Source organism: Crinia signifera, chromosome 11 (genome assembly GCF_055691185.1).
Source record: "Crinia signifera chromosome 11, ASM5569118v1, whole genome shotgun sequence".
Taxonomy (NCBI): Eukaryota; Metazoa; Chordata; class Amphibia; order Anura; family Myobatrachidae; genus Crinia; species Crinia signifera.
This window is the reverse complement of record NC_139227.1, coordinates 102916981-102933318: the sequence shown is the minus strand read 5'-3', so window position 1 is coordinate 102933318 and position 16338 is coordinate 102916981. Positions and strand designations below refer to the sequence as shown.

General features: G+C 47.3%; 2 protein-coding genes across 5 annotated transcripts in view; both read left to right on the top strand.

Annotated features, from left to right (window-relative positions):
- HTATIP2 (HIV-1 Tat interactive protein 2) overlaps positions 1-5551 on the top strand; it is a 33068-nt gene extending 27517 nt beyond the window's left edge. For all 4 annotated transcript variants that reach the window (XM_083164051.1, XM_083164050.1, XM_083164048.1 and 1 more), the window contains exons 4-6: positions 2160-2297; positions 2394-2455; positions 3685-5551. In XM_083164051.1, the coding sequence (XP_083020177.1) occupies positions 2160-2297; positions 2394-2455; positions 3685-3901 (417 nt within the window). In that variant the 3' untranslated portion in view covers positions 3902-5551. The remainder of the gene's footprint in view (positions 1-2159; positions 2298-2393; positions 2456-3684) is intronic.
- A 4221-nt stretch (positions 5552-9772) lies between these two features.
- Positions 9773-16338, top strand: part of PRMT3 (protein arginine methyltransferase 3) — an 83232-nt gene continuing 76666 nt past the window's right edge. Inside the window, exons 1-4 of the mRNA XM_083164047.1 lie at positions 9773-9940; positions 11955-12063; positions 12145-12227; positions 14482-14531. Coding sequence (XP_083020173.1) covers positions 9799-9940; positions 11955-12063; positions 12145-12227; positions 14482-14531 — 384 coding nt within the window. The 5' untranslated portion in view covers positions 9773-9798. The remainder of the gene's footprint in view (positions 9941-11954; positions 12064-12144; positions 12228-14481; positions 14532-16338) is intronic.

The following is a 16338-nucleotide window of genomic DNA, read 5'->3' as shown; positions in this document are numbered from 1 at the left end:
TAATTATAGGTTAAATGCAAGATAATAGGGGGCTTACCATCGGCTTGAGGTCTCCGCGGATTTGTGAAAGTGTTTCGGGATTAGCGAGATGCTGATTGCTTGCACATCAATATTTCAACTTTAGCAAAGAAAGTGCGGGAACAAAGGTGCGGACGTTTTGTCAAGCGCTGTCCATTGAGGAGGAATGATGGGTTAAAGCTGGAGGGGGGGGGGCTCTCAAGCATCTTTGCGCCCCTTCCTTCAATAAGAAGGTTTCAGTTTCAGTGAGGACAATGAGTGCAGGGACGCCGGCTTGGGTAGCATTGAAATGAGACGACTGACTAATCAGACTGGGGGGAGAGGGGAGAAAACAAAGCTGACGGTATTTATGTCACTTTAATTTCTGGCAAACAATGGAGGATGGCAGGACTCTATTAAGTGGTGTTTATTGCAGAAGCAAAGCTGGGGAAATTAGGGGCTTGCTTTAATCAAACGACACTTTAGCCAGCCAGAGATTTGTCAGGCGGCAGCGTGGGTAGCGGCCCTCGGGATTGGCCGGCGACACAAAGCTCCGGTGGAATGTTACACGTGAGAATCGGGGACGACAACAGTCACAGGCCTTATATGTAAAGCTTGGTTCCGCGCTGGAAAATTGAATTTAATAATCAGCGCGGTTTAATGGTGACGCTGAGGACAGAACGTGAGGTGACTACGGTTTCTTCTGTATACACGGATGTCAAAGATAAAAACAAATAGTGGGAGCAAATAATTAATGGAAATGTAATTTATTTATGGAATTGTGCTTAATTCACGAGTAGACTTTTATTGGCAATTATCAGGCTGCAACATATCCTGTATCTCGTCTTTTCATATGTGTGTGTGGTGAGGATATCGGGGTAGGGGTGCCTCTCCTGGGGTACATGGGCACCCCCAAACACACAGCAGCCTCAGTCTTAGGAGAAAGAGCAAATCTGTATTGAAAGAATCTATATATAATTCTATACTGTATACTTCATGTATAATATCTTTGTGCTCTATAAGGAGTCAGGGAAACATCTTTAAGATGGTATATTGGTGGCACGGGGCATTAGGAAGATTTATTCTGTACTGGAATTATTACCCCAAATACCTGCAGTCTGTAGTGCTGTATACACATAACCCCACATTTTACATTTAACCCTTAGAGTGCCAAGATATGTGCAAAATATCCACTAAAAACACCAGCGTCGCTCACATTTGTTATATAAATTCAAATTAGACATGTGTAGAAACAGATTATATTTCCTATATATAAGGTAACATCACCGGCCATTATGAGAAATAGAAATGTTTGGCATATTCCCTTGGCACGCAAAGGGTTAAATTAAGTCCGTGTTTACAACAGCTCAAAGCCCAGAAGTCAACATAAAGACTAACGATAATTCCAAGAGGTATGGGCAGAGTCATACTACGGTGGCATAACTAGAAATTGTACCTAAATGCTTGTTGCCAGGGATTACATGCTCATTGGCAGGGGTTAGGAGCTTGCAGCATGCCAGCGCTCGCAAAATCCGGCACTTCCAGGTAGCGCTGTACGCACTGTGCTCCATGCAGACGGAAACATTGTGCCCCCAGGTGCCAGCTACTACCAACCACCGCTTGGGCTGCGGTGGCATTATAACACCACTGTCACACTAAAATCTTCTTTTGTACCCAGAATCTGTGAATTGTGTCACCCGCTCTGTGACGTTCATCTACCTCCTTTCCAATTCCCTAATATTCCAAACCTTGTGATAGAGGCCAGGCACCGTTGTGTTCCAAGTACAGCACCGAACCACCATGCTAATTCCATTCAGAGGGGGAATGTATCAAGTCTTATACAAAGATAAAGAGCGGAAGTTGCACAAAGCAATCAACCAACTTCTAATTGTCATAGACTGGGCATATAAATGACAGTTAGGGTCTTATTGGTTGCTTTGGGGAACCGCTCCACCTTTTCTTTTTCCAAGCCCATCCGATCTGACCTCACCTGGTAAGTCTGGAAGACCTCACCTGAGATACCAGAATTCTCCCCTCCAGCCTTATGTCCAGAGGAGATGTGATATCGCTGCTCACCAGATAATATTGTGCAGACTATTATATGTATTTATGTCCCCTGCATAGTGTTTATTATACAGTGTATCATACTTTGTGCTTTCCAGGCCGGCTTTATTCGCGTGGATCATGATTACGTTGTGAAGTCCGCGCAGCTGGCAAAATCTGGCGGCTGCAAACACTTCAATCTGGAATCGTCTAAAGGGGCTGATAAGTCGAGCAGCTTCCTCTACCTGAGGGTAAAGGTCAGTAGAGAGCTGGGTAGTTGTCAGTACAGGAGATGTGTATAGAGTGCGTCTCTCCCATACAGTTCTCATGTGCTGTATTCCATCTTTGTTCAGGGAGAAGTTGAAGCTGAAGTAGAAGACTTGGCCTTCGAGCGCTATTCCATCTTTAGGCCGGCGTAAGTATAAATGTGACGCCATGAAATATAGGCAATTATCTGGTTTAATTACCCAATAATAGGGACACTATCTTTATTGCACAGGCTTGGTTTATGCTAATTGCCCCTATTAATGATTTGTTTATAAACAAATCACATTTATAAGCCACAGATTCTTATACCCAATGTAACGGCGTATGGAAATGACTGTAAATGGGACTCAGGATGCTGACTGTGAACAGTACAGTGTACAGTGTGCTGTGCGATACACTGCGGCAGACTTGTACGCAGGAATGTGCCCAGTTGGCCTTTATTACTAGAAATATATTAGTAACTGTGATTACGGGCTGTATTTGGCTGCAGAGCTGATGCTTTTATACAAGCCCCCAAACCCCTGAAATGACTATATTCAGCATTATAGCGGGTGTACAATTCCTTCTTTACTTCTTACTGGGAACCTTTATATAACATCACCGTATAATACAGCACTTGTACAGAGAATGTGTAATGATTTGCATCAATCCATGCACAGTCTGAATTGTATGCACACTGTAACTGGACGCTACCAGTATGATTTCGGAGCGTTGGGGCTGCTGCCTTGTGACTAGAGATGTGCAGGCTCTGATTTCAAAGCAGGATCTTATTGGCTATCAACTGTCAACAACTGTCATGTGATTTGGGATAGCCAATAAGATCCTGCTTTGAAATCAGAGTATATCAGAACCTGCACATCTCTACTTGTGACACAACAATGCTAACCAATGTGTAACATAGTGACGGCCTGTGTTGCTAGAGCATGTCATTGGATAACTTTTTGCGTACGTACAGTTGATAAATGTAATAATACATTCCCTAGTGTCAGGTGTAAGGGTACTAAAATCCAGCTAAAAGCTCAGTAACTGGGAAAGGGATATTGCACGTTGTTTCGGTCCACATTCCCCCAACCCACTAGTGCCTGATGCTCGTGGGGCAGTGAATTATGGACAATGGTGAAATGACAGTGACCGGTTTTACACTGGGGTGGGGGGGGGGGGGAGGGGGGGGCTAATGAAGTGAGTTGTATCACACCGACAAGGCCGCACCTCCTACTAAACTATGGCCAATCAGAGGACAGTAGGAAGCTCAATGTTTAATATTGTGTAAGCAATCACAGCGCTGATCGTTTATTTCTTCACACAGTAAATCCACCAATTTGCAGCACACAGTGATCTGTGGGACGATGCTGACTCCTGTGTTCTCTCTACTTGCAGAGTTCTTATGGTTGACCGGCAAGAGTCCCGTCCGTCAGAGTGGTTCGCTCGGAAGATGCTGGTCCCAATATCCTACATGTTCCCCACAGCGTACTCTGTGCCCATCACTACATTAGTAAAAGCCATGGTGAATAATGCTGTGCTGCAGAGCGACAAGAAGGTGGAACTGTTCGAGAACAAGGCCATACATGCACTGGGCAAACAAGAGGGCAAGTAGGCACTAGCCCAGCCATTGTGGTCATGGGAACCAGCGGGCACAAGCCCAGTCATTGGGGTTACTGGAGCCAGTACGCAGGAGCCCAGACTGTGTGGTAATGGGAGCCAGGGTATCCAGGTGATAGATATACAGTGTCTAGGTTAGGGATGGGGAACCTATGGCATTCCAGCTGTTATTGAACTACACATCCCAGCATGCCCTGCTACAGTTTAGCTATTGGGCCATGCTAAAACCGTTGCAGGAAATCCTGGGAGGTGTCAACAACAGCTGGAGGGCCAAAGGTTCCCCATCCCTGGTCTAGGTTGATGCTGTATGCCCAACATGCATTATGTTGACAGTGCTTAAGGTTGACACGTTTTTAAGGGGCTTTCACACGGTTTTCCCAACATTTGCCTGATGCACCAATCACGTGAACTATGACTGAGAACCGGGAGTGAGCGCAGCACGCCACCGTTCCAGAGCGCATGTGCTTCTACCGACGGCGGTCACACAGTACCGAACATATTTTACTGGAAAATATTGTTCGCCATTTTTATTTGGGACCTCTTGACCCTGTTGATCTTTTGCACCATCAGCCTTACCCATGGTCGACTTTTTATCTGTCAACCTACTGCATGTTGACCATATACGTTGACCTGTGATATGGTTGACACCAAATTCCATACCAAAGTACAATACCAAATTTTATATGAATGTCATTTTAGGGAATTAATATATTAAGAGAAATATACTTGTGCAATTAATTACATTACATTACATATACTAAAGGGTCGACTTTGCAAATGACCTTTTTTGCGGATGGCTACAAATAGCGCTGTTCTAAGCTTCCACGTTCCTTGCACCATGTACAGCAACACACGTGCAAACCTCCTAACAAACTGAAAAGGGAAATTTTGTGTAAGAACTAGAAGGGAAATGGATTGGCCTTATTGCCAGGGCTCTAGCAGAAGGGTCTACATCAGGCATGTCCAACGTTGGCCCTCCAGATGTTGTGAAACTACACATCCCAGCATGCTTTGCCACAGTTTTGCTATTAGAGAAGGCTAAAACTATTGCAAAGCATGCTGGGATGTGTAGTTTCAAAACATCTGGAGGGCCAACGTTGGACATGCCTGGTCTACATGCTTGTACTTATTGTAGGTGGCGACTGGGGAACTTCACCTCTGCACTTTCACTTGAGGGTCTGGGAAGTGGGAATTGGTGGCCATGTGGTGTGGGGGGGAGGTAGGGTAGGGTGATTTTCATAATATATAATCATAGAGGAATGCATGGTTAATATGGAGACAGGGGACCAAATGTTGTATTGTGTACGGTGCGCCAAGTTCCGAGCTTGCCGTGATTGAGCCGCAGTAGTTAAAGAGGCAAAAATGGCCCTTTAAAAATAATGCTTTAAATGTTATGGCTCAATCCTATGACAGCTTGTCACTTCCCGCATGGCGCAGGCTGTGACAAGTGGGGACCCCGGGAGTGTGGACTGCACTACATACAGATAATGCATATACATCATATTATCCACTGTTCCGTTCAGATTGATAAGTGCCTTTTGCTGGTGAACTGATTATTATTCATTTTTTACATTATTGTTAAATTAAGTGACTGTGTGGAGTGAATACATGTAATGCAGAAATAAATCACATTATTGTTACTGTATTTTATTTACACGTCATTGCAATAACTGTTCAATGTAGATAGAATGTACAGAGGAAAGCACTGTATCTGTGTAAGTAGACACTGCCATGACGATTGCTTGATTGAAGGCAAAGGAAAATGTCTTCCATAGACTTCAACAGAGCAATTCCCTCAATGGTGACATTAATATATTGTTATTTATTGCTAATTAAAAAAGTCCCATCAAAGTGACGGCTTACCGGGCTTAGTCCCTATCTGCTCCTGCCTTTAATCTCAGCCTTCACGGCTCCCTCTCTACCCATGTCCAGCAAGTTTGAAACTAAGGATGTCCATCAACGATGTTCCCAAAACATTGATGGTTGGGACCTAGTGCTTGAGGTTTTGGCCATCGATAGCGGAAGGTCAAATAGTTTTCAGCCATCGATGGTTGAATGGAACCGATGTCTGTATTTTTTTCTGCCCTGTCCCTGTTTCCCGTCTGTCCCCGCCTTCCACTGCATCACTCTCACTTCTTCAGCCACTTAATTCATACATTGGTAATAATATGGAATGTTCTCAATGTGTGCATTTTGCCCGGTCAGCGCCTATGTGTGGGGACGTGAATGGTCCAGACCCCACCCACCGCGCCTAACCTTCTTGCCGGCTGAGCTGCTATGCTACTGTGTGCTGACAGTGACAGTGCATGGCACTCACTGACAGCTGATCAGAGTTCCTCTGAGTCCTCCCCACGATGCTCTCTCTCTCCGATTCTCTATCGGAGTCAGTACTCAGTATTGGTATCGGGCCCAGCAGCAGCACGGCTCGCCACATCTCAATGTTGAACTGGCACTCACTGTTGGCAGGCTACCTAAGGCAGCTAAGTTGCAGCTGCTGCTAGTAATGTCCTCTGTTGCCGCTGCCGCTATTGTGCATGTGCCAACATTGATTACCATGGCAACCAAGCATCGAGTGGACGCCGCAATGCACAAACTGGCAGCAGCACACAGCCCGCCGGGAGGTATGCGCATGCGCAGAGGAAACTTTGACTATATCCTCAAAGGTTTCTGCACATGTGCGATTATTCGATAGCAGGAACTATCGATGGTGTATGTATCAATGATCGCCATCCCTATTTGAAACAAGTTATTTTGCATTCACTTTCTGTTAAGGAGTAATTTGGTCCATTGAGTGGCCTCTAGTGGTTGCTGGTGGTACTTCACCTCTAAGGTGAGAGCATTTAGGGCCGCATTTATCAAGGGGGTAATGACAAAAACAAAGAGAAAACCGGCCTTTATCAAAGTGCTATCACCTTTATTATCGGAAGATGAAGGGCACAGATATCGCATTTTCACTCTTTTCGTCCTCTTTTAGCCTTTTATATCATCTATATGACTAGTTTCTGATTGTGAGTCTCTGAAACACTGCCATTTGTTGGCAGTGAGTGAAATTAGATCTTTCTCTCTCCCACAGGCACAAACACAGAGGCAATCACAAGGTAGCAGACTAGCTTTTGAAGCATTTGCTTCGAGAGCAGGCTTACTAGTGTGTGTGTGTGTGTGTGTATATATATATATATATGAAAAAATAATGGTTTCCCCTAAAATCCATTTCTTTATTGGCCCTGTGAGCCCGATATCTGAAGACCTCAATACTACAGTAATTTTCGGACAAACTGAACCATACGGGGTTCCCCCTATTTATCACCGGATTGGCCCTGTGAGCCCACCATTGAAGGACCGTATCCCCACAGGAATTATTTATTAAGCCGGATTGACTTCTCTCCTATCCACCACATTACTGATTTTACGTTGTCGTGAATGAAATATTAATTGCCGTGCAGGCCTAATAAATTGATCTTTTTTGTCACACCCCTGATGAAGTCGTTCTGACGAAACGCGTTGGGTTTTTAATAAAGAACTTCAATCTTGAACGAATCTCACATATCATTCTGGAAGGGGACTAAGAACTGTCAAAAGAAATGTGATTGGTGTTTCATTCAGTAACCAGTGTATAATAGACTAGGTGGTACTAAGTCCAGCGCTCTCCGATAAATTGTTTTTTCTTGTATCTTTGTTGTTAGACTCTCACTAACGGGAGCCTTATCGGAGTAGCAGCTATTAATTGATCCTTTAGCGCAATACGTAGGCCTGATTGTATCTTTGTGTATATATATATATATATATATATATATATATTCAAACTAAATGAATCTAGTGAATAATCATTAAGAAGATGCATCCCAGCACATGACAAGGGACAGTTTGATGACGAACCCGGGTCATGGGCAGCACCAAAGTTATAACGTACCATGTAACCATTGGCATTTCTACAATTGGTGTAATGTGTGCGGTGCGCACTGCAAACATCACATACATGGAGTTGCAACCATGTTTAAAAAAATCACCAGCAAAATGGCTGCTGCACATGTTCAGTAGGGATTATGTATTCAGATCAGAAGCCATGTTTCCAGAGACCATGCCAGATCTACTGCGCTGTGAAGAGTAGGGGGAGTCTGCACATGGACCCACTCCAGAATGACGGGACAATGCCGTGTAATGACTGCGGTGGGCTGCCTGTCATGTGGGCCACATGGCAACAAACAAGGTCTCTGAGGTACGTCGGCCCACCGGGGATCTTCCCTGCGAGCTCTATGACCTTGGTGCCCTACAATGATGTTTATATGAATATGATGTAGAGAGGAAAAATGGTAGAACTGACCCTAAGGGCAGAGCTGGGGGGCGCTCACCAGGAGTGCTATTTCCTGCAGCTGCTTTTTGATGGGGGTAGTTGGTCCCGTGAAAAGATGCAAAAAGAACAGATGTAGCAGCGCACAACTTTGAAAATGAATAAAAAAACAATTAAAAATTGGATGATCTTAGGTCACATGTATTTTATTATCACTTGATAAAATTGAAGGAGTGCTTGTAGCATAAAAACAATAAAATAATATATACTGTATAAGGACACCCCAATTGGTAACAATGATCACCGGAGAGTCTGTTCCTAGTATACCCCTGGGAAGGAGAGATCTTGTGTGGAAATAGTTACCACCTTATTGAAGGTACTGGAGTCCTCCAACAGTCCTTAATCGGTCCCAGATGGCACAAATCACCGATGGCTGTAAAGGAGTAGATATTTCCAGTCCACAGGTCTGTGAATATAGGACACTTTGGCAGATGGTGACTGCAATGGGTGTTTAATGCGGTGGTTCGAGCTCCTTGTAGAAATAAAGGTGGTCCCAGAGGTTGGTTCAGGCTTCTTTCCGGTGTAGTAGTGTATTGGGGGAATGTCCAAACAGCTAACTGACGCGTTTCGCCACTCCAGGTGGCTTTATGAATATGATGTATGTAATGTAATGCTTTTTCTCCATGCCAACATTCACTTAAAAAGACTGATGTCCAATATAAATGCCCAAATTATTAGTGAATGTTAAAAATCAGGATGCCCTCAGCAGAGACACTAGAGATGTGTGAGCTGGGAGAACAGGAAACCTGGGATGAGTTGGACGCAGGCTGTGGTGGGGGTAGGCTGCAGAGGGTAGGCCAGGGCTGGATTGGAGGGGATACAGGGAACTAGTACACCTGGAGCCAGCCCCCCCCTAACCAGTAAGGGGGGGGGGGGGGCACATAAGGAGGCCATTCATGTGTGCTATGACTGAGTTGTGATACAATAACATGCAGTATATGCACGGCGGGAGTATTGGCTGTACAGAGGGAGGACACCAGGCAGGTGAGGGGCAGGAAGGCATGGGGGGAGGGTGGTTAGGACACAGGCAGGTGAGGGGCAGGAAGGCATGGGGGGAGGGTGGTTATTGGCTGTACAGAGGTAGGACACAGGCAGGTGAGGGGCATGAAGGCATGGGGGGGGGGGGTGGTTATTGGCTGTACAGAGGTAAGACACCAGGCAGGTGTGGGACATCCGACAGGAAGGGGGGTGGGGGGGGGGTTAATTGGCTGTACAGATTGGAGAACACAGGCAGGTGAGGGGCAGGAAGGCACGGGGGGAGGGTTAATTGGCTGTACAGATTGGAGAACACAGGCATGGGGGGGTTAATTAGCTGTACAGATTGGAGAACACAGGCAGGTGAGGGGCAGGTAGGCAGGGGGGGGGGGGGAGTTATTGGCTGAATGAAGGTACGACACCGGGAAGGAGAGGCAGGAAGGCACGGTAGTGAGGGGTGTGGGGAGGGGAGTAATGGCTGTACACTACAGACGGATGACACCGGAGTGTGATAGGATAACGTATAACATTGCTGCATGGAGAAGTGTGTGACAACATCACTGGTCTCCATGACAACACACAGCGCTCTCCCACAATCCCTCCCCCCGGTGGGTGTCTCCGCGGCGCAGGAGAAGGAGAGTGCTGGGACCCGTATACTGAGGGCGGGGACTCAGCGTGTCACCGGGAAGATGGCGCAGTACATGGAGCCATGTGAGTGATGTGCTGCCTGGGGTTGTAATGCTTGTCATCCGGGTTACATAGGACGGGCAGGCTGGTACTTGTAGTGCCACAGCAGCACTACACCCCGGTGTTTTACAGAGATACCCCCCATCACACACGGGTGTTATACAGAGATACCCAACATCAAACACTGGTGTTATACTGAGATATCCCCCATCACACACCGGGTGTTAATCAGAGATCCCCCCATCACACACGGGTGTTAAACAGAGATTCCCCCCCCCCCCATCACATCACACACATATGTTATACAGAGATACCCCCATCACACCCGGGTGTTATACAGAGATACCCAACATCAAACCCGGGTGTTATACAGAGATATCCAACATCAAACCCTGGTGTTATACAGAGATATTCCCCATCGCACATGGGTGTTATACAGAGATACCCCTGATTACACACGGGTGTTATACAAAGATACCCTGCATCACACACGGGTGTTATACAGAGATACCCCAGTGTTATACAGAGATACCCCTCATCACACATGGGTGTTATACAGAGATACCCCTCATTACACATGGGTGTTATACAGAGATACCCCTCATCACACATGGGTGTTATACAGAGATACCCCTCATCACACATGGGTGTTATACAGAGATACCCCTCATCACACATGGGTGTTATACAGAGATACCCCTCATCACACATGGGTGTTATACAGAGATACCCCTCATCACACATGGGTGTTATACAAAGATACCCCTCATCACACATGGGTGTTATGCAGAGATACCCCTCATCACACATGGGTGTTATACAGAGATACCCCTCATCACACATGGGTGTTATACAGAGATACCCCTCATCACACATGGGTGTTATACAGAGATTACCCCATCACACAGATGTTATACAGAGATACCCCCCATCACACAGATGTTATACAGGGATTACCCCCCATCACACAGATGTTATACAGAGATTACCCCCCCCCATCACACAGATGTTATACAGAGATATCCCCATCACACAGATGTTATACAGAAATACCCCATCACACAGATGTTATACAGAAATACCCCATCACACAGATGTTATACAGAAATACCCCATCACACAGATGTTATACAGAAATACCCCATCACACAGATGTTATACAGAGATACCCCCCGTCACACAGATGTTATACAGAGATACCCCCCGTCACACAGATGTTATACAGAGATACCCCCATCACACAGATGTTATACAGAGATACCCCCATCACACAGATGTTATACAGAGATACCCCCATCACACAGATGTTATACAGAGATACCCCCATCACACAGATGTTATACAAGATACCCCCCCATCACACAGGTGTTATACAGAGATACCCCTCATCACACCTGGGTGTTATACAGAGATACCCCCCATCACACCTGGGTGTTATACAGAGATACCCCCCATCACACCTGGGTGTTATACAGAGATACCCCCCATCACACCTGGGTGTTATACAAAGATACCCCCCATCACACCTGGGTGTTATATAGAGATACCCCCCTCACACCTGGGTGTTATACAGAGATACCCCCGATCACACCTGGGTGTTATACAGAGATACCCCCCATCACACCTGGGTGTTATACAGAGATACCCCCCATCACACCTGGGTGTTATACAGAGATACCCCCCATCACACCTGGGTGTTATACAGAGATACCCCCCATCACACCTGGGTGTTATACAGAGATACCCCCCATCACACCTGGGTGTTATACAGAGATACCCCCCATCACACCCGGGTGTTATACAGAGATACCCCCCATCACACCCGGGTGTTATACAGAGATACCCCCCATCACACCCGGGTGTTATACAGAGATACCCCCCATCACACCCGGGTGTTATACAGAGATACCCCCCTTCCCCCATAACACCTGGGTGTTGTACAGAGATACCCCCCCCCCCATCACACAGGTGTTCTACAAATATACAGTGTTGCTTCCCCTGTGTCACGCAGCTGTTATAGAGAGTTTTGTTTCTTCAGCTGATGAAGAGTTTGATGATGTCCCGGGATTGGTGGAGTGCGGGGATGATGGTGCATGGGAAGATGATGAGGACATTAGAAGAGAAGTCCGCTGCCTGTTCTGTGAGAGGTATGTGTCCTGGATCCTGGTGTCATCAGCTGGGCTATGTAACCTGTATACACTGACTAATCCCAATCCTCCCTGTCCCAGGGTATACAGTTCTGCAGAGGAGACCTACAGCCACTGCAACTCCCAGCATCAGTTTAACATCAACAAGGTCATCACGGATCACGGTACGCTGTGTATTGTGCGTGGGCAAAATGGGGGTTCTGTAATTTGGTACCCCAAATCTTAAGTACTCTAAAATGACTTCCCAATTTTCCTTGCTGCTCTGCCTTCGCTCTCTTTGTTGCATCTTTAGCAGTGCTCCTCACAGTCAGGGCCGGCAACAGAAATCTTGGGGCCCCATATACTAATATCTCTGCGGGCCCCCATCACCCATGCTGGAACATAAATTGGAAGCACCCTGTGCCCATTACTGGATTGCTGGGGAGCAGGGAGGGAGGGTTAGATTGTGATGGAAAACCAGCCCTGGAAATTCCAGGGAACAGCCCTATTTTCTGCAGCCTGCGCTCTATCACACTGATGCTGTCCCTAATTCGGTGGCCTGCACTCTATCACACTGACGCACTCCCTCAACACGCAGCCTGCACTTTATCACAGTGACGCAATCCCTCATCCTGCAGCCTGCGCTCTATCACACTGACGCACTCCCTCAACAAGCAGCCTGCACTTTATCACAGTGACTCAATCCCTCATCCTGCGGCCTGCGCTCTATCACACTGATGAACTCCCTCATCCTGCGCTCTATCTCACTGACATGCTCCTTCATCCTGTGGTCTATGCTCTATGGTAACTTGTGTGCCCATAAATTGGACACACACACACCATTTAATGTAATGGACAGAAGCCAAGTACAGTATGCTGCAATGTGTATGACACACACACTATAGTGTTCCTTCTAGGAACCGGGGCAGGCAGGGCGCCGCTGCATCGTCGTCAAGGGGGCGGACCGGGCCCGCCGTCGTCACTGTTCTGGGCGGTCCCGTGCCGCCTACGTCACAAAAGGGGCGGCCCCGGGCCGCGTCGTGACGAAAAGGGGCGGCCCCGGGCCGCGTCGTGACGAAAAGGGGCGGGCCCGGCCAGCATCGTCATTGAAGGGGGCAGGCCCGGACGCACCGAAGGCGCTCTTCACACCGTCGTAAGGGGCTGCGTCCTCTTAATTTGTGAACGTTTGTATTGTGAGAAATATGGTTAGAATTGTATGAAAGATGTATAGTAGGGTATTTTTGAGTCAGCGGCTCCCCACTGGCGGAGGTCACGACACAGGAAAACAGGAGGCTGGGTAGTGATAGGGGTGTGTGGGCATAAGGGGGACTAAAGAGGAGGGTGGGGGACACTGTGCTGCTTCTGGCAGTGGGTGAGGGTCCAGCGTGGCAACACAGGAGTACAGGACGATGGCCCTGAGTCCTGATCCTACTGGGTGGGGGTTAGGGTGCATGAGAGCAGGAGGCTGGGTGGTAAAGCATGATAAGGGAATGTGGGCAACACAGGAGTACAGGACGATGGCCCTGAGTCAGTGTCTCCTCCTAGTGGGTGGGAGTTAGGGTGCATGAGAGCAGGAGGCTGGGTGGTAAAGCATGATAGGGGAATGTGGGCAACACAGGGTGAGCGGCTTCCCACTGGCTGAAGTTACGGGGCAGGAGAACAGGAGGCAGGGCAGTGATAGAGGTGTGTGGGCATGAGGGGTAGTAAAGGTTTTTGGCTGTTGCAGAGTAGGGATGGGCATTGGTGCAGACGCCATCGATGGTTGGCATTGATGGCGATTTTGCACCATGCCATCGATAGTAGTAACATATTACTTGGATAACCATCGATTGTTGTAGCTATAGATGGTCATCCAATATATCTGACTGAATAGGCCGTGGGTCAATCAGAACTCGGTGGCGGGACTTCCGGGTGTGGGGGGCGGAGCTATGCTCCGTGTCCCGGAACCTTAAAAAAAATGTGAAACTTGGTCTATGAGAGCAGGAGGCTGTATAATAGTGGTATGTGGGCAAGACATTGATAAAAGTTGTGGCGCTGGTGCAGAGGACCGTGGGGACACTTTTGGCAGTGAGGGGGTTGTGGGGGTCAGTGAATTGCGAGAGAGGAGGCTGTGGGGGTCCGTGAATCGCGGGAGGGGTGCGCGGGGTGACTTGAATAGAGGGAGGGGGCGCGGGGGTCATGAATCGCGGGAGGGGGAGGTCGTGGGGGGCCGCGAATCCCTGCCTTCCCGCACCAAGCCTTCCTACAATAAAGCTGCGGTTAACACCCTACTTCTGTCGGAATATCACTTTATATTTCTCACTGGCAGGAACCTAGTGGCTGCTCTGTGGAAAGTTGTTGTTTTTGTGCTTTGTTCTAATGTGAACGTCTCCTATTCTCACATGCGCTAAACGTTTACTAGAACCGAATCCTAACATCATTGTCTACGGTTTGTCTTAGGTCTTGATTTCTACGGATACATTAAACTTGTGAACTACATCAGGTCCACAGTAAGTACAATACGTGCAGCGTGGTTATGTGTACGACGGGGTTACAGAGTATTAGGACGACAGGCAGAAGGTCAACACCTGAAAAAAGTCAACATGCATTCGGTCAACATTGTCAAAAGGTCAACATGGACACCGTATAAGTGTTCCGCGTCCCCTGGCGCGGTGCTTGGCACACTGCTATGTTCTCCCTCTATGCGTACTGGGATGGTAACGTATGAATAAGTCAGTTTAAAAAAAAATAAAAACATGAAAAACTCATGTCGACCTTTGCTTATGACAATGTTTTGTCCATGCCGACCTTATCCATGTCAACATTTTTTCACGTGCTGACATTCTGCCAGTTCACCAAAAGTTTGACCAGATACCGTACAATGGGTGGCTTGACCTAGGACATGAAGCCATTGTGTGTTGCTTGTGTAATGGTGTTATACGCATCCCCCATGGCGTGTTACCTGTGTAACGTGTTATACGCATCCCCCATGGCGTGTTACCTGTGTAATGGTGTTATACACATCCCCCATGGCGTGTTCCCTGTGTAATGGTGTTATACGCATCCCCCATGGCGTGTTACCTGTGTAATGGTGTTATACGCATCCCCCATGGCGTGTTACCTGTGTAACGGTGTTATACACATCCCCCATGGCGTGTTACCTGTGTAATGGTGTTATACACATCCCTCATGGCGTGTTACCTGTGTAACGGTGTTATACACATCCCTCATGGCGTGTTACCTGTGTAATGGTGTTATACACATCCCTCATGGCGTGTTACCTGTGTAATGGTGTTATACACATCCCCCATGGTGTGTTACCTGTGTAACTGTGTTATACACATCCCCCATGGCGTGTTACCTGAGTAATGGTGTTATACGCATCCCTCATGGCGTGTTACCTGTGTAATGGTGTTATATGCATCCCCCCATGGCGTGTTACCTGTGTAATGGTGTTATACGCATCCCTCATGGCGTGTTACCTGAGTAATGGTGTTATACGCATCCCCCATGGCGTGTTACCTGAGTAATGGTGTTATACGCATCCCCCATGGCGTGTTACCTGAGTAATGGTGTTATACGCATCCCCCATGGCGTGTTACCTGTGTAATGGTGTTATACGCATCCCTCATGGCGTGTTACCGGTGTAATGGTGTTATACGCATCCCCTATGGCGTGTTACCGGTGTAATGGTGTTATACGCATCCCCCATGGTGTGTTACCGGTGTAATGGTGTTATATGCATCCCCCCATGGTGTGTTACCTGAGTAATGGTGTTATACGCATCCCCCATGGCGTGTTACCTGTGTAATGGTGTTATACGCATCCCTCATGGCGTTTTACCTGTGTAATGGTGTTATACGCATCCCTCATGGCGTGTTACCTGTGGTAATGGTGTTATACGCATCCCTCATGGCGTGTTACCTGAGTAATGGTGTTATACACATCCCCCATGGCGTGTTACCGGTGTAATGATGTTATACGCATCCCTCATGGCGTGTTACCGGTGTAATGGTGTTATACGCATCCCTCATGGCGTGTTACCGGTGTAATGGTGTTATACGCATCCCTCATGGCGTGTTACCTGTGTAATGGTGTTATATGCATCCCCCCATGGTGTGTTACCTGAGTAATGGTGTTATACGCATCCCTCATGGCGTTTTACCTGTGTAATGGTGTTATACGCATCCCCCATGGCGTGTTACCTGTGTAATGGTGTTATATGCATCCCTCATGGTTATACGCATCCCCCATGGCGTGTTACCTATGTAATGGTGTTATACACATCCCCCATGGCGTGTTAACAGTGTAATGGTT